The 21,660-nt window shown below is 51.9% G+C and overlaps 1 protein-coding gene across 1 annotated transcript; it reads left to right on the forward strand.

Moving 5' to 3' along the window:
* The first annotated feature begins 42 nt into the window (after positions 1 to 42).
* PIP4K2B (phosphatidylinositol-5-phosphate 4-kinase type 2 beta) lies at positions 43 to 21,364 on the forward strand. The gene is made up of 10 exons (XM_059489466.1): positions 43 to 239; positions 7,764 to 7,861; positions 9,040 to 9,136; positions 11,545 to 11,697; positions 12,504 to 12,650; positions 13,038 to 13,076; positions 14,221 to 14,334; positions 15,099 to 15,357; positions 15,810 to 15,913; positions 16,710 to 21,364. Exons 1-10 carry the CDS (start codon positions 60 to 62, stop codon positions 16,788 to 16,790), a joined length of 1,272 nt encoding a protein of 423 aa, XP_059345449.1. The 5' UTR covers positions 43 to 59; the 3' UTR covers positions 16,791 to 21,364.
* The last annotated feature ends 296 nt before the right edge of the window (positions 21,365 to 21,660 follow it).

Consider the following 21,660-nt stretch of genomic DNA (forward strand, 5'->3'; position numbering starts at 1 on the left):
GCGGAACCATGTGGAGGCGCTGGTAGGGGGGCGCGGGGAGGGGGTCGGTCGGGTCCGCCATGGCCGCGAACTGCGCGGGGGCCGCGGGGACGGCGGCGGGAGCCGTCGCCGCCGTGGGCTCGGCCCTGAGCGCCAGCAAGACTAAGACCAAGAAGAAACACTTCGTGTGCCAGAAGGTGAAGCTGTTCCGGGCCTCGGAGCCGCTGCTCAGCGTCCTTATGTGGGGGGCGAACCACACGGTGAGAGCGGGCGGCGCGGCCCCCCAGCCCACCCCAAACCCCCGCCCCTCAGAGCACCCCGGGAGCGGGGCCTCGCCCCCTCATCCCCCTTAGCAATGCTCGACTCCCTCAGATCCGACCCTTCCCCGCTCCCCCTCGGTTCTGGGCCTTTTCCCTCTCAACCCCGCTGCCTTCCCTTTGCATCCCAGCCCTGATCCAGCCCTCCTTGGGCTCTGTGGTCCCTTTTTGCTGGTTCTGTGTCTCCAGGCGGTTTGGGGATCCCCAGGTCGGGGTGTCCCTGCCAGGCACGTCCCTGTGTCCCCACCCCGACACCTTTTCCACACCCATTTTCCCGGACTGGGCAGGGGGACTGATACCTTTTTGTGTGATATTGCTGTGGCACAGTCTCCCCTCTGGCACTGGGGTGGACGCGAATTTGGCACCCACAGCCCTGTCCCCCTGCTCCAACCCCCGGGTGTCCACCAGGACTGTCCCTATGGCTGTCCCAGTGAGGGATTCCCCTGTGTCACAGCCCAGAGGACATTGGACAATGTGTCTCCCATCTCCATCCCCCAAAATGAGGGGTTTGGCCCGGGTTTGTCCCCTTTGATTGCAGGACTCGGGCCATGCGTGTCCTCTTGGCCTCAGTTCCTCTGGGACCGAGTTGTGAGAGGATCCCTTGGGAATGTCTGTGATGGCTCAGTTCTGATCCACCTCCTTTGGGAATTCCTAAGACCATCCCTGTCTTTTCTCTGGAAACTTCTCCCGGATTTATGATGGCAGGCACGAGGATTGATCTTCGGATGTGGCTGCTGGGTGCCGTTCTTGGCCAAAGAAGCCAGAAGCCTCATCCCTTCCTCAATTAATCCACTTTTAGGGCTCAGACACACCTATTTCTCCAGTGGATTAGTGAATGTTTCCTAGAGAGTGAAAGGATTCAGGCTCATTTTTTTTCCCCAAAACAAATAACACATCAAGAATTTAAAAAAAAAAAAAAATCCTCCTGGCCTGCCTGGCTGGAGTGAAAGCTTGCAAATGTGGTTCAGCACCGTGCTGGCTTTGAGGCAAAGGATGTTCCGAGTGCTCCCAGCCTTGCCCAGGAAGCAGGATAATGACTTTAATCGGCCTTTGATCAGTGGTGCCATTAGCAGCCCCGAAGAAATGGAAATTGTGGGATTTTTCCGAGTTTAATTTGTGGCCTCATTGTGACGGTTTACTTGCTGGTAATTGGCCTTTTGGGGGGGGCTGGGGGTGTGTTTTTCTTTGTTGTAGCTGTCTGGGCAGTAGGAGCCTGGCAGGAATTTGAGGCCCCGGATAAGGACTGAGTAACTTTGGGAGCATTTGGCTGTGAGATATTTGGGCAAAGGGAGGAAGGCAAGCTGACACTAAGCTGGTAATGAGATTATATCGGATGTGTATTAGGAAGAAATTGCTGCCAGGAAGGAGCTGAGGGGCTGGGAAGGGGGGTGAGAAAAGTTCGGCTGTGACCTCCTGACTTTTGGGAAGGCGTTTAAGATTTCCCAGTAAATCCCTCCACCTCTCTGCCACATTGGGGTGAGAGTTTGGTGGCAGCTGTGGATGGGAGATGATTCCAGTGCCTTGCTTAGGTGGGAATTGGAATTAGGTGCCTCCACCTAAGGGGTTTGGAATACCTTTAAGCTTTGTTGGAAATCCTTGAATTTGTTTAATATTTGGCTGCTTTGGACAAGGAGGGGTGGGTGAGTGAGGAGACTGTAGGCTGTGTCCGTGGAGTTCTGCCCTGGGATCCTTGCAGTGGGAGGAGGGGAAAACAGTTCTCAGCACAAGCCCGGGGCTGTGCCAGGAGGATCCTGTCAGAATTGTTTGGATATGGGGTGAACTTTTTCATGGAGAAATCAAACAAACAACCGTTTTGTGCAATGTGCTGCAGAAATCCCCATGGGCCCTTCTCCCAGTCTGGAACAGCCTTAAAGAGGCTGCTGAGCACAGGCAGGGCTGGCTCTGGAGAGGATCCAGGAGTACCCCGAGAGCAGGAGCTGCCTTCTGGAATACCACTTTGGAGCGTTTCAGTAACTGGGTCCTGGTGGTCCCAGCCAGGGGTGGGATTTGGATTGGGGTGGGGCTGCTGTGAGCAGGGCCAGACAGGGGTAGTATGATGCAAACAATTTGAATTTTGGACCAGAAAACCACGGAGGGGAGGGCAGAACTTGTGTAAAAGTGGAGCCACCATGGCTCAGCCTCGATTTCTGAGTTTTCTGTTAGACCCTTAATCCAGCAGATGTGGGGATGGTTCCTGGGGAAGCTTCTCCTGCTGTTGTCACGGCACTGGGAGAGGAGCTGCAGCTCCTGGGGGTAGGGTCTGTGTGTGGTGCTCCAGGTGTGTTTTCCATGCCCTGGATGGATCCATGTGCACAGGATGGGAAAGTTGGGACGGTTCTGGAAGGCAGCAGCCACCTCCCAGCCAGAGAGATGAACAGAGTGTTGTGTGATGCTCTGGGAACCATGGAAACAGTTGTAAGGTGCTGCTGATGAAAGGCTCTGGGATCCCAGGGAGGAGATTGAGGATCTGTGTCTGTAGGGATGGAAGGCTCTGGGATCCCAAAGAGGTATTTGGGATCTGTGTCTGTAGGGCTGCCAGTTCCTAACCTGGAAAAGATTCCAGTGGCTCTGGCAGGGGAAAGGCACAAACGTCCCGTTCTTGTGGGAATGGGGAGATCTGTTGGCTGCATGGATCTTGCTCGAGGCAGCTCCAGAGGTTCTAGTTCCTGGCTGGAGCAGCAGCCATCTCCCAAGCCCTCAGGAGCACTGCCAGCAGGAGCAGAGCTCGTTAGTATTCCAGGGAAACAGCAGTGCTGGGAGTGGAGCATGGCGCTCCCTGCTTTGCAGCCTTGCCTTCCGTGCTGCCAGAGCAGCATCTGCCACATATCAAACACTAAGATCCCAGAAATTGCTCCTGGCATGGTGGGAACAGCCTGGATCTCTCCCTTCCCAGCCTAGCTCTAATTGACCTCTGGAAAGAGCAGCATATGGCCAGGGCTGTGCCAGCCCCTGGAATGACCGAGGGCCTGGCTGCCAACTGCTCATTCAGGAGCCCTTTCCTGTTCAAATCCCCATTGCAGGAGCCCTTTTCCTTTTTGGGGGACAAAGGAGGATTTTCCTGGGTTGTTCAGTGAGGAGAACAGGGCTCATTTCTGCTGACTGCCATGACCATGGGTTGGTTGTTGAATTTTCCCATTTCTCAGCTTTTTTGGACCGAGGGATGCATCAGCTCTGCTCACCTGTGAGAGAACTGGGAGCATGGATAACATGCTCCCACAACAGGGAGAACAGTGACCCTGAGGCTGACAGGACTGGGGACAGGAGAGTGGCACTGCCTGGTCCCTGTTATGCAGCCAGGAATCCTTTCCAGCAGCTTTCCGAGTACTTTTTTTTCAGGAATACATGGGTTTGCTCTCACCAGGGGATGCTTTTTTTTTTCCATCTTAAAGCATCCTGGTGTCCCCAGAGGAATTATTGACTGCAAGATTCACTCTTCCCTCACTTTGCACAGGGGGTTGTTAGCATGGATACTGATTAATCATGCTCTAATTCATGGAAAACAGGTTTTTTTTGCTCTGTGCTAAGCAGCAGTGAAGTTTTGCCACAGCTGTGGGTTTGTCTCCATGCTAAAGTGATTTTCCCATGTGTCTTTCACCTCCTTCCACAGTGCATAATAAAGTTTAACTAATACTTACCGAGATGCCTAATAGGAAAGCTTTGAGGGGAACAAAGTATCTTTATTTTCCTGAGCAAATTCCTGTTGCTGAGAATCCCTGAGAGTGGGCTCACACACTCCATCAGCTGCATCTTGTTAGTAAACAAATCGCATTTTCCCATCAATTTACTAATGCTAATTGCCACTTTGAGGCTACAGTCAGGTTTTGAAACAAAATTATTCCTGGCCCATTCCTCCCAACAGCTGTCCCTGAATGACACAGAATATTGATGTGGCTTTTATTGGGAAAGGAATAGGCTTTGGTGGTGAAGAGAAATCTTCAGCCTAGAATCCTGAGTGGTGCTGCTGGGCCACAAAGTGAAGTGGGTTTAAGAGCAGATCAGGACCACAGATCAGATTCTGTCCACACTTTGGGGACCTGTGATGTGGTAGAGGTGTGGCACAGCCTGCTGCTCCTGCGCCTTGCAGTGTCTGTGATGCCCAATACAGCCTGTCAGGGTCCATATATGTTTGTGGTGCTGCTGCATCTCTGCCCTCTGTCCCTGTCTCCTCCAGAACCACACCCAGCATCTCCCTGGTACCCACAGCCCCAGAGATCCTGCTCCAGGCAGAGTTCCTCCTCTTTTTGGGCACAGATCCCTGGGAATGTGCTCCCCAGGAGCTGAGCACCTCCCTGCCATGCACCTTGCTGTGACCTTGCCTCCTGGAGCATAAATACCCCGGGACACACACTCACACACACTCTGCTATATATAATTTGCTGCTCCACGCCTCTCTCCAGGGAGAAGGTGAGAGAGCAAACATGTGCCTGGTGTTTGTCACGTTGCTCCCTCCAGGAGGCTGCTCAGATTCCCCCAGGATGAGCCTGAGGAGAGGATCCCTCTGGAGAGGTGATAGGTGCTGCTGGCCAGGCTTTCCTTTGGGAAGGGCCCCTGGTGTTTCAGGATTTGGCTGGATAATCCTTGGGAAGGGGGCTGGATGCTGAGGCTTGTGCTGTGAGAAGGGAGGGGTTGGGATATCCCTTTCCCGAGGTGTGTGGGGGCTTTTTGTTCCTCTCTCTTGGGAAAGTGTCAGGCATGGGTGTTGCTGTGGGAGCACACAGTGCTGAAACGACAAAAAATTGAAATTTAAAAAAGCTGATGGAGCAACAAAACTAAACTGAATAAATCTGTGTTTTCTTCCAGACTGGTGCCAGGAGCAGAGGCCCAGTGACCACTGGCCCAGAGCTAACATGGGGGAGGGTAGGTGGGGAGTGCTGGGTCTAAAAATGAGCAGTCCAGCCCTTCATCCACATCTTGGTGCCCAGCACACCCCCCTTCCTTTTCCCTGTCTCCTCCAAAGCCGGATCCCAAAGCATCCAGCCAGCTCTGCTGGAAAGGGGGAAAGACTTCCACAGGAAGGATTTTTTGGGCTCTTTTATCTTGTGAGGAGTGATAGCGCTTCTGAAACGGTTCAGAGCTATCCTGGTGCACCATTTCTGCCACTCAGGAGCCTCGCAACAGGTCCCACACTCGCTTTGAGGTTTGTGCCGTTGCAGAAACGAGGGCACCCAGCGAGGCCTCAGGACATTTGTGTCGGAATTGCTGCCAGCGAGGAGGCAGCCTCCGAATCGCTGTTCCCTCTCAGCCGTCAGCATCCTTCCTCCGCTCGGCAAGGAGCTGATAATGGCTTGTTTGTGCCTTCCCCACGGCGGGAAGAGGGCTGGGAGCAGGCTGGGATGGGAGCAGGCGTGTGGCAGGAGCTGTCAGGCTTCCCCTCCTGGCAGACAGCAATAATTAGTGGCTGGAGGCAGCGCCTCTGTCTCAGTGCAGAATGAGCTGTTTTCTCCTCTCCCCGAGGGGAAATCTCTGCGTGGGACTCTGATGCAGCTCCCTGCAGTGGCTGCGAGCTGGGAGATCCCTTCCTCACCTGGAGTCTGTTCCCTTTTCCCTCCCCTCTGGCTCAGGGGTTGGCTCCGTGCAGGATTGAGCCAAACCCGGGGAGGCGTCGGGCTCTCCCTGCTCGGGGATGCTGCCGGTGGGGGATATTGCCGTTATTTATTCATTCGTTCGTCTGTGCAGCCTTTTCCATGCATCCCACAGGGTTTGTGGCAGCGCTGTGATGCCTTGGGCTGGATACCTAGAACAGAGGCTAGACAGAGTTGGAGAATAAAGTAGGTATTTATTAAAGGCTTTTACAGATACACCTTGGGCAGTGCAGAGGCTACACCTGAGATGGATGACAGTCAGGAGTTTTTCGGGATATCAGGGGTTAATTGTCCAATTACAGCTTCAGGTAATGAAGTCACAGTCCCCCAGTTTGCTCTCCCCCTCTCCCATTAATTCCTGTTCATACTTTTCAGGCCTGAGGCTGTGATGGTGGCTTTGGTTCTCAGGCCTGGAAGGATTGTTTTATCTGCTCAAACTGTGATGAGAACTTACACTCTGTATGGAGTTCAGAATCATACCCCAATCTAGCACAGGATCTGAAAAATATAAAAGCTAAACCTTAAGGCATCAGCTGTGTGCTACAGAGCAGGGCTTTGCAGAGCAGGGCTCTGCAGAGCTGCAGCTCCGCTCCCTCCAGGAGCCGCGACCGCTTCGCTTCCCGCTTCTGTCTGTTGCGTGGGATGGCTGGCTCTGAAAATAGCCACCTTCCCTCCTGTCACTGGGATGTGTCTTTCTTCCCAGTCTGACGTGTGTTAAATCTGGTCTGGATTTTCGTGGTAACGATGGAGAAAGGGTGGGATAAATATGGGCTGCATGGAATTGGCTCATGGCACGTCCCCAGGGCTGAACCCTGCGGAGCCCAGCAGGGATGTGGCAGCACTTTGGGCAGTGTTGTGTGTCCTGCTGCACGCAGGGAATCCCAGAGCTGGATCCTTTTCCTGAGCCTGGCCCCTGCTCCCAGCCAGCAGGGAAGTTTTCCAGCAGCTTTCCCAGTGTGCTGGGAGTCACTTGACCTGCTGGAGGTTTTGGTGCTGGGAACAGCCCCCAGAGCTGACTTGGAGCCAACCCCCGCTGGTACCAGCGTTGTCCGCCTCCCTCTCCTGCACTACCTGCTTGGCACAGCAGTCGTGGGAACAGAGCTGGAATGGAATTGTTTCCTGAATCCAGGCTGTTAACAGGAGTTCAATGAGATGGGGCTGTGGGGAGTCCCTGGGGGAGGTGGCACTAGGCCATCTTCAGAAAAGGCAGCTCAGAAACTTCTGGATTCTGGCATAGTCTTCTCAGTGACTGGAGCAGGGCAGCCAGACACAGTCCAGAGGTGGATCTTTATTATTATTATGTTGTTATTATTATTATTATTATTAATGCTGGCACTACTGGGTGCTGCAGTATGAGCCCGCCTGTACAATAGTAGCTGAGCATTCATTCTTCTGCTACCCCGTGTTCCTGTGGCTGCCCCACATGACTAAGGAGCAAAAACAATCTAGTGAGTGACTCATCCCTCCAGAGAAGGTGGCATGGGAGCAACAGGAGACAGCCAGCATGGAAACAGCATCCACGGGGAGCTGTGCTGGGCTGCAGCAAAGGCTTTGGTCATCCTGGTTTGTAGCAGGAATAATTAAAATTGGAACATTTTCTCAGTGAGGTGGTTAAAACATGAAATATGCTGGTTCTTAGCCTATGGGTTTGTCTGGGTTCTCAGCTGTGTCTTGGATGGTCAGTGGAGGGGGAAAGGTTGTCTCAGGAGGATTGACCATGTTGTGGAACAAGGTGCTGCTGTGGCCTGTCACCACAGTGTTCCCCAGCTCTTTCTGTCTGATGGGTCACGGTGCCCCAAACTCATCCCCTGAGGTGTTGGACATCCCTGCAGGTCCCCAGGGCAGTGGGACCTGGGTTTGAGTCTCCCTTTCCTCTCTCTTGCAGATCAATGAGCTCAGCAATGTTCCCGTCCCCGTCATGCTAATGCCCGATGACTTTAAAGCCTACAGTAAGATTAAGGTGGACAATCATCTATTCAACAAGTAAGTAGGAGCTTCCCAGCCTCTCTGTGGTCAGAGCTCTGTGCTGTGAGGCAAACTGGCCTCGGGGAGGCCTTCTGGGTTGTTCCCAGCTCTACGGCCAGGAGGATCCATGCCCTGTACCCTGCCCAGACCCTGGACAGGCCATGGTGTGGTCAGTCTGTCACTGAGATACTCTGTGGTGGTTGGTTTGCATCCTTTGAGGGATTAAACTGTTCACAGGAGGCAGCTCTGTAGATGTGCTGTGCTCATGGAGTCTCTCTGGAGTTGCCCCTGTCGCCTTTTCCCAAAAAATCCATTTTTGGAAGCTTTTTTGAAGTCGTGGTTGTGGCTGGTGCTCAGAGCTGTGTTCTCTCTCCATCCCTGCTCTGCAGGGCTGCAGTGTTCCCTGATTAATCCTTCGTTTTCCCCAAGCTTCACAGGGATCAGCTTTGCAGAGTGGGAGGTGATTGGGAAGTTTGTCTCTCCTGGCACGTCCAACATGCAGGATCTGCTGTCTCCCTTCTCCTCCAGAGAAGATCTGAGCTCCCCACCTGTCACTGCCTGGGTTTCTCATTGAGAAGGAGCTGCCAAATTCTCCCACTGTGTCCAAGCAGGACCAAACTCTGCTTCTCTCCCTGTGCAGGTTCAGGGCTGTGGGAGGAGCAGATGCAGCTCCCTCAGTGACAGGGAATGCTGTCATTGTCCCCTGTCCTGTGCCTGGGGGCAGCAGAGCCAGGCTGGAGCTGATCCCCCCTCTCCTGGGTGCTGCGGCTGAGCTGCTCTCTGGGGCCTTGACCCTTCTGGTGCTGTGGTGGGAGCTGAAGCCAGAGCCCAGCCCCTCTGCTCCTGCAGCTCTGCCTAGTGTGCCGGGACAGTGTGTGCGGGGACAGCTCTGTGACAGTGGTGACAGCATGTACAGGGACAGCTGTGTGCCAGTGTGCCAAAGCCACCGAGGAGGGCACAAGCAGGATGGCTCCCTCAGAGTTGCCTGTGGCAGGGTTGCCCTGGCAGCCACACGAGCTCCACGCTCCCTGTTAGCCAGGATCTTGCAGAGTTCCCTGTGAGAGATGGGTTTTGTGGACATCCAAAGCAAGGAGCTGCCCTGCCGAGGGCAAGGCTGGGGTGTCCTGGGGGGCTGGCAGGGAGGGGGAGCCAGCATGGCATTGGGTGGCACTGCTGACATCTCTGCCCTGCCCTAGGGAGAACCTGCCCAGCCGCTTCAAATTCAAGGAGTATTGTCCCCTGGTGTTCCGGAACCTCCGGGAGAGATTTGGGATCGATGACCAGGACTACCAGGTACCCTATCTTCTCTTCTAGGACAGAGCAGCCATCCTGGCAGAGAAACCATGCTGCATATGTTGCTGCCAGCAGCTTTTCTGGGTTTATAATTGGTGTTTGAGTGGTTCCACCAGAACCACAGCAGTGCAGTGCATCTTGCTGTGCCAAGCACAGGGCAGTAGGAGGAGATGGTGATCCCTGCTCCCAAGGCATGAAATGGGGGCACAGGTGGCTGTGGACCGGCAGGAGGTGGAGAATAACAATGATCCAGCCTGGAATATCTGCAAGGAAAATGAGTCTGTAGTGTTTGTACAGATTCAGATGAATCTGCTGCTCTCAATCAAGTGTGTGTTGTTGAATTGGGTGTATCAAGGTGGCTCGTGCTTTGGGATCCATCCCCTAATGCTAGAGGGGCTGATTTTCTTGGGGAGGAGTCTGCTGTTAACACTGCTGGGCTCAGCTCTGAGGACTCTGGGGATGTCACAACTCTGGCTTGCTGCAGCAGGGCCACCCTTCCTCAGCCAGCTCTGAGCCCTGAGCACAAGGAGCTGAGCAGAGGCAGCTCAGGGCTGGGAGATCACCCAGAGCAGGGCCAGGGGGGCAGTGGTGGCCACGTAGCCCTGAGCAGGCTGGGTGTCAGGGAGCTGGAGTGTCCCCAGCAAGTGGTGACAGAGCGGGAACAGTGCCAGGGGCATCCCCTGGAACACTCTGACTGCAGAGGCACGTGGGGGAGTGCTGCAGCCTCCCTGTTCCCTCCACATGCTCCCTGCCTGGTGGAGAGAGCAGCTGGAGCGGGGCTGGTCCCACACTGCCTCCCCCTGTGCCCGTGTCACAGCCCTTTGTGATGACACCCTCCCCAGGTGTGACCCACACTCTCTGTAGTTCATCATTTACACTCCCCCTCTTGTTCTGAGGAATTGCTTCCCCCATCTCTGGGCTGCTTTGGCTTTTTTAAAAGTGTTTTCTGTTCAGCTGGAACAGAAAATGTTAATTGAGCTAAATTCAGGTGGGTAAAGTGTGATGGCTTGAGTGGGAACAGAGCCAGGAGGCTGAACTTAACACCCCAACCGTGGGAAAAGTGGGAGTGACAGGAAGGGAGCTGAGGGCTGTGAGTTTGGTAATGCTCTGTGTGGTCACGATTTCTGCTTCCCAGCTCCAGAAGAAAACCTCTGTGGTTTTGACGTGAGGGCTGATTAAACTGCCTGGCACAGACCCCTTTGCAAATGTCAGCAAGCAGCAAAGGGGATTTTTCTGTTTGCCTTTATTTTCCTGATGCTCTCTAAAGCTGTTGGCAGCAGCAGAGTTTTTCCCCTGCTTCATTAAAGTTTTACAAGCTTTAAATGCTTCATTCTGAAAGGAAACCTCTAGGCTCACTTGCAGCATGGCATGGTAAGTCTCTCTCTCAGAGCAGGCTCTGCTGCAGGCTCCCTCTGCTGCCAGAGCTGAGCGAGGGGGACCCAGCAGTGCCACTGCCACCTAAAAAAACTAAATAATCCAGCCTGAAACACAATGTCCAGGGCAGAAATGCTGGAAAACTTAAGGACCAGTGTTGGTGCTGCTGTGTTTCATAGCCCTCCCCAACAGGAAATGCTGGTGAGAGGTTGCTGGTTGATAAAATGACTTGTGGGCAGGTGGAGAGGACAGACAGGGGACAGGTGACAGCTTGAGGTGTGAGCAGCAGTGACTGGGGCTGAGGGAGAAGCTCACAGCAGGCCCTGCTACCTGGGGAGAGGCATTAGAACAAAGAGCTGGTGTTGTGGCTCAGGGAATTGATCCCTGCTCTGCTGTTTTCCTGGGATTTTCCAGCCCTGCTGCACTGTCTGGTTGCTATGGGTGGAGACAGGGATCTAAAGGCAGATGCTGCTGGTTGTCAGAAGAACAACCAAGCTATTTATACTCATCTTGTAGGTCCAGGAGTAAGAATAGCAGAGCCTGAGGGTGGCTTTTGGTGCAGGATGACCTGTGAAGAATCCCCAGACACTGAGGTTTTGGCCAGACTAAGCTGCTTTTTGAGGGAAATTTCAGTTTGTTTTGGTCTGGTTTTCCTTAAGCCTTAGGAATATCCTGACTGTTCTTAAATCCCTGAGAGGAAATGCTGAGAGCTTTTGGCCTATGTATCCTACACCTGTAAAAAACCTTCTGTAAAAAACACCTTCCAAAAACACACCCCAGGTGTTGGAGTAAAACCTGCCAGCAAATCAGAGGGCCATCTGGAAGCCCTAAAAATACGTCCAGACTTTTAAACAATTGGATTTTACCCTCAGCAGCACCAAATCTGGAGTTCACAGCCAGAGTGGGTGGTTGAGCTGGTCCTGTGGGGCTGGCCCTGCTTCCCAGAGCTGCTCAGGGGTTCCTGTGGGGCTGACCCTGCTGCTGAGGGAGGTGACAGCTCCTGGCACCATCCCCACACCATGTCTGTCCCCCAGAACTCGGTGACACGCAGCGCTCCAGTGAACAGCGACAGCCAGGGCCGCTGTGGCGCGCGCTTCCTCACCACCTACGACAGGAGGTTCGTCATCAAGGCCGTGTCCAGCGAGGACGTGGCAGAGATGCACAACATCCTCAAGAAGTACCACCAGGTACGGTGAGTCTGGAGACCCCCGTGCGCACCTGGGGATCTGCTGGGGGTCCTAAGCTTGGATTCACAGCTGGCAGAGCTTGAACGCAGGTTTTGTGGGAAAAATGGTCTTTAGGGTCTGAGGGACAAAAATCTGAGGGACGAATGTCTGAGGGACAACCCAGCAGCTGTTTGTGGTGCTGAGCCCCTTCCCAGCTCATCCTGGCCCTTGTGTCAATAAATTATGGATCCCTGGTAGATCAGAGCTGCAAACAGGCTCCTCATTTGTTGCCGCAGACCTTCCAGAGGGGCTGGAGGGAAGTGGGGTCACAGTGGGACAGCTGGAAATGTCCTGGTCCAGGTGCTGGTTTCCAGCCTATCTGCTCTGCAGGGGTTCCGAGCAGGGGGTGTTTAACAGGCCCGGAGTTCCAGGCACAGCGAGGTAACCACGAGAAGTGAAGCTGGGCAGTGCCAGTGCACACCTGCCTGTCACAGCAGGCTGGACACACACAGGGTCACAGGATCCCAGGACTGGAAGGAGCCTTGGAGATCTCCCAGCTCCATACACAGAGTTACAGAATCCCAGGATTGAGAAATGCCTTAGAGATGTCCCAGCTCCCTGCCATGGGCAGGCTGGCACTCCCTGGACCAGCTTGCTCAGGGAATGGGATTCTCACATCCTCACTCCTTTCCTGGAGACCCCAGGAGCTGTTCCAATCCTCCTTTCCTTTCCTGTGGGTGCCTTGGCTGCAGCACCTCAGCGAGTTTGTGTCCTGTCAGAGCTGGGCTTTGTGTGACAGAGCTCTGTCCTTCCCTGCTGTCCCCCAGTTCATTGTGGAGTGCCATGGGAACACACTGCTGCCCCAGTTCCTGGGCATGTACCGGCTCACCGTGGACGGCGTGGAGACCTACATGGTGGTCACCAGAAACGTCTTCAGCCACAGGCTGACTGTGCACAGGAAGTACGACCTGAAGGTGAGGCCCTGGGGGGCTGGGGTGAGGCCTTATCCAGCCTGACCTACAGCAGAGGCCAGGCAGAGTTACAGAATGGAGAAGAAATTCTTTTGTCTCCCTGCTCTGTGAAGAGAGCTTACCATCCCATAATATGGAGCACAGACCCACACACTAAAGCATAACAAAATCTGAAAAATATAAAAACTGAAACCTGAGGTATCAGAACTCTGGGGGCTGGACTTGGAACCCCCTTGTCAGGGTTCTGGGCTTTGGGGACTGCTCAGGGGATCAGGTCTAAGGGGGCTGTGCATGGTGGTTCAATGTTGGTCCATTGGGAGTGTGACCCAGAGTGCAGTAATGATATTTTCTTTTTTTTTTTTTTTTTTTTTTTTTTTTTTTCTTTATTAGGGCTCAACAGTATCCAGGGAAGCAAGTGATAAAGAGAAGGTATGGAGGCATCCCTGGCCAGCCTTTCCTTTCTCCTGGTGCTTGGAAGCAGACAGATCCAACTGAGTTCCTTTTTCCATTTCCTTTTCCTGGGGTATTGAGCACGGGAGGTTCCTCAGGCCCTGAGTTCCCCCTGTCTCTGTCCCCCCTTTCAGGCTGGGAGGGAGCTGGCTCTGCCTGCCCTACTGTGTTCTGGTGGCACTACCAGGGCTGGGGGACAGTCCCAGCAGAACCAAACCCCACCTGAGGGCAGTGCTGTCCCTGAGGAAGGGTTTCCTCACAGCACCCTAGCTACCAACCCCAGGCAGGTCAGGGGTAGATCTTCCACCAGAAGATTTATAAATTAGATCCTTGGCACATTCCTAAAACTGGCTTGAGTGGGGGAATTTAGGGCTAAGCTTCCTTCCCCTGCAGGACTTCTATGCTGCTGCCTTGTAATCCCTGTGGAAATCCCAGCAGTGCCCCGTGCTGGTCCATGTTCTGCACGTAGGATTTTCAGGGTTGGAGTCTGCTCCAGCCTGCCCTAAAAGATGCCAGCCAGCAGCCAAGGAACTCCCATTTGCCCTAAATCCCCTGATAACTCCTTGGCCCATGCAGTTGGGTGGTTCATGTGAGCTCACAGAGCCGCGCTACCCTCCTGTGTCACTAAAGAATTGAAACCCTGAGGCACTAAGGGGCTCTAAGTTCTCCCACATGCCCAGAATCCTCAGGGCCTGCTGCAGGCAGATCCTTCAAAAAACCATGGCTTGAATGCTTTCCTCAGATCTTTAGGAAGAGAAGATTTGTTTGGTTTTTTTTTTCCCCCAAGCCTTCACCCCTTTCCCCCTGCAGTCAGAAACCAAGAAAATGAATTTATTTCATGAATTTCATTTCAATTCTGGGAGCTGCTTGGAGCATCCCTGGCCCAGCTATGCAGTTTTTGAAGCTGATTTGCTCCACGTCTCCCTTGAGCTTCCCTGTAGGACCAGCTGAGCCCACAGATTCCCTGACACTTCCTGTGCTCTGCCTGATGCCCTTTCCATCCTCAGTGGACTTGGGGCACCCTAAAAGCCCAGACTGAGCAAGGGCTTTTGCAGCCACACCTATGTGCCAGCCCTCCCCTGGCAGCGGGCTGGGGAATTTCACCTCAGGCTTTTTGTTGCAGGCCAAGGACCTCCCGACCTTCAAGGACAACGACTTCTTGAATGAGGGTCAGAAGCTGCATGTTGGAGAAGACAGTAAAAAGAACTTCCTTGAGAAGCTGAAGCGGGATGTGGAGGTAATTTCCTGGGGGACAGCTCTGCTCTGTCTCCCCTCACTGCATCCCCTCACTCCCTGAGCTACAGAAAAGTCTATCTAGCAAGATGTTAGGAAATTCTAAGTTTAATAATGGAGCTCTGTGCATTGTGTTTGAAGGCTTACAAGCAGGTATTGTATTCAAAATAAGCAGGCATTATTTAACCAAAGGTATGTGTGCTTATAGTGGTTGGATAGAACTACTGTCAATGTGCTTTTGCTTTGTGTGATTGGTCAAAAAACTTTTAAAGTAAGTTGTTACATTGAGTTCTTCATCTACTACCAAAAATGTGAGCTGCTGGCATCTTCCCATTGTCATAACCATGTAATGAGACTGATGCTGGAAAATACAACAGCTTGAGAGATGTTCCACCCCATTTGTGATTTGTACAGACCCCCAGCCAACAGTACACAACAACAAGTGGAACAAGTGAAGATAAGAATTATTTACCATTCTTTTCTCTAATCTTCTCACAGCCTTTCCCCAGAAAGGCCTGGGAAAGTTGTCTGCTGCTCCCTGTGGCCAGAGAGCTGCTGCCACGTGTATCCTCACTGCTGGTTCAGGGCTGCAGAGTCACTCCTCCTGCACCAGCCTTGTCCTGCTGAGGGCAGGGGGCCTGTGCAGACTCCTCTGGTGTCTCAGGAGAGTTTAGCTCTCAATGCCAGCCCTAGGGAGGCACTGCAGGGTAGGGCTGAGCCTCCCCCACCCCGTGTGGGTGCCAGCTCTCACTGCTGCCTCTCTCCCAGTTTTTAGCCCAGCTGAAGATCATGGATTACAGCCTGCTGGTGGGCATCCACGATGTGGACCGGGCCGAACAGGAGGAGATGGAGGTGGAGGAGCGGGCAGAGGATGAGGAGTGTGAGAATGATGGGCTGGGGGGGAACCCCATCTCCTCCTATGGGACCCCCCCCGACAGCCCCGGCAACCTCCTCAACTACCCCCGGTTCTTCGGGCCCGGGGAGTTCGACCCCTCCGTGGATGTGTATGCCATGAAGAGCCACGACAGTGAGTGTGGGGAGCTGGGGAGGGCAAGGAAGATGTGATGGAGCTGTGGAGGGTAGAGGGGATGTGAGTGAACTGTGGAGGAAGGATGGAGGGCAGGGAAAGGGGAGGTGTCCCAGGCTAAGTGAGGTGGTTCAGTACTGGCAGCCAGGGTGACACCCCTGAGGCCATTCCTGTGTCCTGGCAGCCACGCTGAGCTTTCCAGCTGGCCTTGGGAAAAGCCCAGCCTAGCAGGACAAGGAATCAGCTCATTGCTGAGGTTGGAAAAGACCTTTGAGGTGGAGTCCAGGAGACAGGAGGACTGTCCCTGCTTTGCTGGACAGTCCCTTGTGTTGGCTGGAAGGGGGTGTTTTTGGAGGAGGGGGATGAAGCTGGGTGTGCCCAGGGGTTTTTTTTGGAGGGGGGGGGGTGCAGTTGGCTGTTCCCAGGGGACTGAGCCCCTGCCGTGCCCCCAGGTGCCCCCAGGAAGGAGGTTTATTTCATGGCCATCATCGACATCCTCACACCCTACGACACCAAGAAGAAAGCTGCACACGCTGCCAAGACAGTGAAACATGGGGTGAGCCTGACCCAGGGGGGCTCTTGGATCTGGGGCTTCTGCTCTGTAGCATCTCCTGGGGTGGAAGGTGTCCCCAGCACTGATCTTCCTGCCAGGGTGGGAATTCTCCAGCCCCGGGGTTAACACTTCCCTCCATATCACCTCAGGGTTAGGTTTTCCCTCTGCTTGATTGGGGTAATTTGTATTTTCATCCCAATTTGAGAGGTGCTGGAGGGATGGACTGCATGAAGGGTGACACCCCTGGGTCACCTCTGTGTCCTGGCAGTCCCCCTGGGCTCCCAGCAGGGCTTGGGAAAGCCCAGCCTAGCAGGACATGGAATCAGGGCGTTGCTGAGGTTGGAATTATCTTTAAGAAGGAGTCCAGCCCAGCCAGCACCCTGGGGAGTTTGTGTGGAATGCTGGAATGTGCTGGCATGGAGGGGACCCATCACAGACTCCAAATCCCACCCTGGCAGCCCTGAGGCCAGACCATTCCCTGGGGAGCTGTTCCAGTGCTCAGACCCCCTCTGTCTGAAAAACCTTTTTCCTGAAATCTTTCCTCACCCTCCCTGACTCAACTCTGGGAGCTCTCATGCTCCTAAACCTGTGAGCCATGAAGGTTCACAGTGCCCTGACTGGACATGCAGCTGGAGCCGAAGTAATTTTCCTTGGAGATCTCTCCAGACCTTAGGTTTTCCCTTAGCCGTGGGTCCTCCCCAACAGAGGGGCTGTGCGGCTGCCCCCTCCCTGCCCCTCTGACCCTTTCTTGACCCCTCCTTGACCCCCCGCTACCCTCTGACCCGCTGTCTCTCTGCAGGCCGGGGCAGAGATCTCCACGGTGAATCCGGAGCAGTACTCAAAGCGCTTCAACGAGTTCATCTCCAGCATCCTGACATAGGGGCACATCCTGCTGCAGGGCTGCAGGCAGGCCTGGGGGCTGCTCCTGCAGCCTGAGACAGCACAGACACTGCAGCAGCACCGGGGCACACCTGTGGGGCACGTGTGGCACCGTGTGACAAAACCCATCCTCATCCTCGCTGCGCCCGCTGCACCTCTGGGTTTGGCGTTCCAGAAGTGCCCAGATCTCAGATTTGAGGGCTTTTCCAAACAAGCCAAGTGCATTGTTCCAGCACTGCTCTTTCTGCCCAGTGACGTTTTTTCCTCTCTGCTGAGGGGCTGGGACACGTGTGGCACTGTCCCCAAGGGGTCACATTCAGCAGTGCCTAACTCACAAACCACTCCTTGTTTTTTGTGTTGTTGTTGTTGTTGTTTTATTGGACTGGCTTGGCCAGAAAAAGAAAAAAAAAAAAAACCTTTATTTCCCTCTCGGTAGGAATTGGAAGGAAAATAGCTCACCATTTCAAGGATGGAAAATATAACTGATAAAAAGGAGGAGTCGCTGAACTTTAGGTAAATTCAGACTGGGACACTTTCTATTTTTTTGGTTAATTTAAGTAACGAAAAAGAAAAGGAAAAAAAAAAAACAAACCACTTTTTTGTAACTGCACTTGATTTACAAGAAAGGTGAGGGAAATGAACATCTACCAAAGATGATGTCTGAAAAAAAAAAGGTATAACTCAAAAACAAGCAGAGAACTGAGAGAGGCATTGACCAACCTCAGCTCATTATGTGCTCGGACCTGGGGTGATTTTAATTGGCCAGCTCTGAAGATTTTCTTAAAAGAAGAGGAAAAAAAAAAATTTTAAAAAAGGCATTTTTGTACCTGTAGATCCAGGCTAAGATTTTGGGCCACTTCCTCAGCCAGGAATGGCTCTGAGGTCACCATCACAATCCTGCCAGTGTTAATTAGCTAACTAATTATTCAGTCTTCCTTCCCCACCTCACCTGCAACAGGTACTTGAATCTGTGTCCTGACAGAGGTTGCTGGGTTGGTTTTTTTGTGTTTTATTTTTAAAAAATGTGACTTGCACAGAAGGAATTGGCCTGGCTGCCAGGGGGGAGTGCTGGAGGCTGGGCTCATCCTGCTCCCAACCCCCTGAGTGACCCTCCAGGAGTGGAAATGGTTGAACTCTCACACCAGATTTCTTTTCCAGCCCCCCCCTGAAGGATTTTGGGACTGATTGGAGTGACTGAAATCGTCCTGTTTTGTCTCCTTTAACCTTTTCACAGCCAAGCTCGGCAGCCTCGCTGTGGGTTTCGTTAGCTCTGCTGCACAACAAAACTTTTGGTTCTTTGTTTTGGGATTTGTTGTTTGGATTTTTAATTTTAATTTTCTTTCTCTTTTTAAGCAGGATTTAGAGTCTTGAACAAACCTCTTTGCAGTTGAAACATGTTGCTTAATCTGCCTTGGAACTGTTTTTCACACACGCCTTTGTTTGGGGAATAAGCTGTTGGGAGTGTCTGTCCTGTGCTGTAACAGTTCTTGCTGTGTGGAATTTTGGTCCTTTTTGAGACATAACTGGTGCTCATCACACCCTGGTAATTCCCCTAAATTAACCCTGCCTCTGGCTGGATTCTGAATGTGGGGTTTGGGGGAATTTTTTGGTTTCTATTTCCTCATCACCCCCTCCCCATTTCCCCCCCTGATGTGAATCCCCCCACAGGTCTCACCTTGGGAGGGGCTGAAATTGAAGCCCCTGAGGGTGCACTGTAAATAGAATTTTGGAGAAATGAAAAATTAGGAGTCCTGATGGGATTTGAGGATTTTTGGTCCTTCCCTTTGGCGTGGCACAAATTTCTGCTGCCCCTTTGGTGTGGGAGGCTGGAGGGGTTTTAAGCTGTGGAGCTGGAAAAGCCACGACCCAAATGCAGCTAAAAAATACTTTAAAAGAAAAAAAAAAAAAGGGAGGACTTGGAGGGCATCATCAGCTTCATTTTGTGGGCATTATGTTGGTTGCTTCTCTCTTAATAAGCACTTAAGTTTACTGCTAATTAGGAATTAAACACCAATCACTTTTTATTCCTGACAGTTAAAAAAAAAAAAAAAACTGCATTGAATCTGCAACTTTGACCTGGTAAGTTTGCCCTTCTCCTTTTGGGGAGAGTAGCTTGGAAGTTGTTTTATCTTGAAATCATCTATTAAAAAAAAAAAAAAACCAAACGTAAATAAATAAAGAGGAGAAAAAGGGGAGAGGAAGAGAGCAGGAGGTGGGTGAACACCACAACAGAGCAAACCCAGAGAAAGGGGAGTGAAGATGGCAAAAAAATCTCCTTTAGTGAATTCCAGAATAATGAATAAGGAATCCAGTCAAAAACCAGGGAATTCCTGCAGAAATTCTTACAGAGTTCTGAGAAAAATTGAGAGCGGGAAATAATTTCTTACTTCAAACTCCTGCTGGGATTAAATTTGGCTGTTCCAGGTGAATCTGGGGGTGTCCCACAAAGATTCTGCCCCTTCTGTCCAGTTGCCATATTGTGTATTAAAGTGATTAAATGCAATTTTCTCACCTAATGATGTATTACCCAGGTATGTAACTTCATTTAACAGAAGCATTTTTGTATATTGTTTACATGTGCAGAAGTAGCATTACCTTAAAAATGCTAAATTTTGTTTCTAGACAGTATTTTTTACTACCAGAACAAGAAGTGAAGCTGCAAATATTTTGATTTGTTTTTAAAAGGGACTTTTTCTTTCTGTTTGTTTCGGGGTTTTTTTTGCTTTGCTTTGCTTTGTTTTGTTTTGTTGGGTTTTTCTTTTTCTTTTAAATCTTTTTAGGTCACTTTTTTAACTCAAGTATTTAAAAAACAAAAAAAAAAAGGAAAATCCAGCACTTTCAGTTCTGGTTTTACAACTGCTTGTGCTAGTTTGTTGTCTGTTTTTGGTGTGGATTTAATTCTAGTTTTTGCTGAATGTAGATGTCCCTGTCCTTAGCATGAACCCTGCAGAACACATTTAACTGACAGGATTTGCAGCAGAATTCAGGGTTTTTTTGGACAAAATAAAGCAAAATTTGGTCGAGTGGAACTCCAAATAATCAGTGAGCAGCATCTCCCCCTCTGCAGTGCCTGAGGCAGGAGGAGCTGCAGGATCCACATTCCTAAGGGATTTAAAACCCCCGAAATATGCTTTGAGTTGGGAATTCCCATCTTCCCTGCTGGGACAGCCCTGAAATCAGAGTGGGAGAGGGGAGGCAGAGCCAGCTGTGCTTCAGGAGTGCAATAAATGCACTGCAGAGCTGCTGGGCTGGGAACTGGACTGGGAACTGGGGGTTCCAGGGGCTCCCCAGGGCTGGGATTTGGGGAACAGCCCCAGGAGCTGTGGGAGCCTTCCCTTGGTCCCTCCTCATCCCTGCCTGGCCCAGGCTCCATCCTGAGCCACAATCATGGAATTAATTGGGAATTTACCCCATGGGGATGGAGTTCATCCTGTGGGGATAAAATTTACCCCACTGGCGACAGAAATCATCCCATGGGGACCAAATTCACCATGTGGGGATGGAATTCACCATGTAGGGATGGAATTCCTTCTGTGGGGATGGAATTGATCCTGTGGGGACAGAATTCATCCTATGGAGGTGGAATTCATCCTGCTGGGATGGAATTTATCCCACAGGCATGGAATTCACCCCACTGGGGACAGAGTTCAGCCCATGGGGCAGCAGGAGGAGGCCATACTCCCACAGTCCCAGCTTGGAATCTGGATCAGCACAATCAGCAAGGAAATCGGAACCACTCTGAGTCTTATTTCCTTTTGTTGGTTTTTTTTTTGGGTTTTTTTGAGTTTTTTGTTTGTTTGGATGGTTTTTTGTTTATTTGGTTTTGTTACTGGTATTTTGGGAGGAAATCCCTTCTTTCCCAGCCAGGGCAGGCTCAGGGAGGTGAGGAGGTTGTGGTGGTGGATATTCCCAATCCATGACTACTATGCAGTCCTTTCCCAGGCCTCCCTTCCAGCTGCACCTGGAATTTCACCCCCAGCTGAAGAATTTTCCCCCAAAACCAGGGGAGTGTCCCCAGCATGGCCACAGCCCCAAATTCCCAAATGTCCCCTTCCTGCAAATTCCCAAATGTCCCCTTCCTGCAGAGCCACTCCCAGTGTCCCCCTCAGCCCCCGCCCCTTGGTCCTGGCTCTGTGGTATGGATCCCATGGATAACTGGGATGGCAGAGCTCTGGACACATCATTTTTAGTGGAAACCACTCAAAATTTCTGCTGCTCTGGGGCTGCCTAAGCAGCTGAATGGGAGTGGAGAGAGCAGATTCCACACACAGGTCACGAGGGTGGGCAGGGCTAATCAGTGAAACTGAATTGAAAGGAAAAAAATGTGAATAAATTAAGTTTAATCTAAAAACTAAACAAAATAAAAACCTAAAAAAACTAAAAAAAAAAAATTTAAAAGTAAAAAAAAAAAAAAAGAACATTTTAGGTTTTTTCACTGCTGTTTTTTAAATAGGAATTTGAAGTCCTCTGTGCTTGTCTGTTTGCTAGGAGCAGTTTGAGACACTGTTACTGTTTTGAAATGCATGCATGTTACAAGATGAGTCTCCAACCAGAGAAAAAAAAAAGAAATTAAAACTTTGTGTACATCTGGGTCCTCCCTGCTGTGCTCTTTGAGGGGTCACCCTCAGCTGCTCCTCCAGCATGGGGAGGCCTGGGGGGAGGCAGGATGGGGGAAAACTGGGAGAGGGGCAGGGTTTGAATGGGATTTTGGGAAGGAATTCCCCCCCTGGGAGGGGCTGGGATGGAATTCCCAGAGCAGCTGTGGCTGATCCATCCCTGGAAGTATCCCAGGCCAGGCTGGAGCACCCTGGGACTGTCAAGGTGTCCCTGTCACTGGACAGGGTTAGGTTTTCCCTCTGCTTGCTTGGGAT

This window comes from Ammospiza nelsoni, chromosome 26 (genome assembly GCF_027579445.1).
Source record: "Ammospiza nelsoni isolate bAmmNel1 chromosome 26, bAmmNel1.pri, whole genome shotgun sequence".
NCBI lineage: Eukaryota > Metazoa > Chordata > Aves > Passeriformes > Passerellidae > Ammospiza > Ammospiza nelsoni.

What these genes read in the sequence shown, in the direction of transcription:
- PIP4K2B (XM_059489466.1), top strand. Translation starts at nt 60, where the DNA reads ATGGCCGCGAACTGCGCGGGGGCCGCGGGGACGGCGGCGGGAGCCGTC. An exon ending in TGTGGGGGGCGAACCACACG is followed by an intron (nt 240 to 7,763) that starts GTGAGAGCGGGC and finishes TCTCTCTTGCAG; the next exon opens with ATCAATGAGCTCAGCAATGT. An exon ending in AGCTGAAGCGGGATGTGGAG is followed by an intron (nt 14,335 to 15,098) that starts GTAATTTCCTGG and finishes CCTCTCTCCCAG; the next exon opens with TTTTTAGCCCAGCTGAAGAT.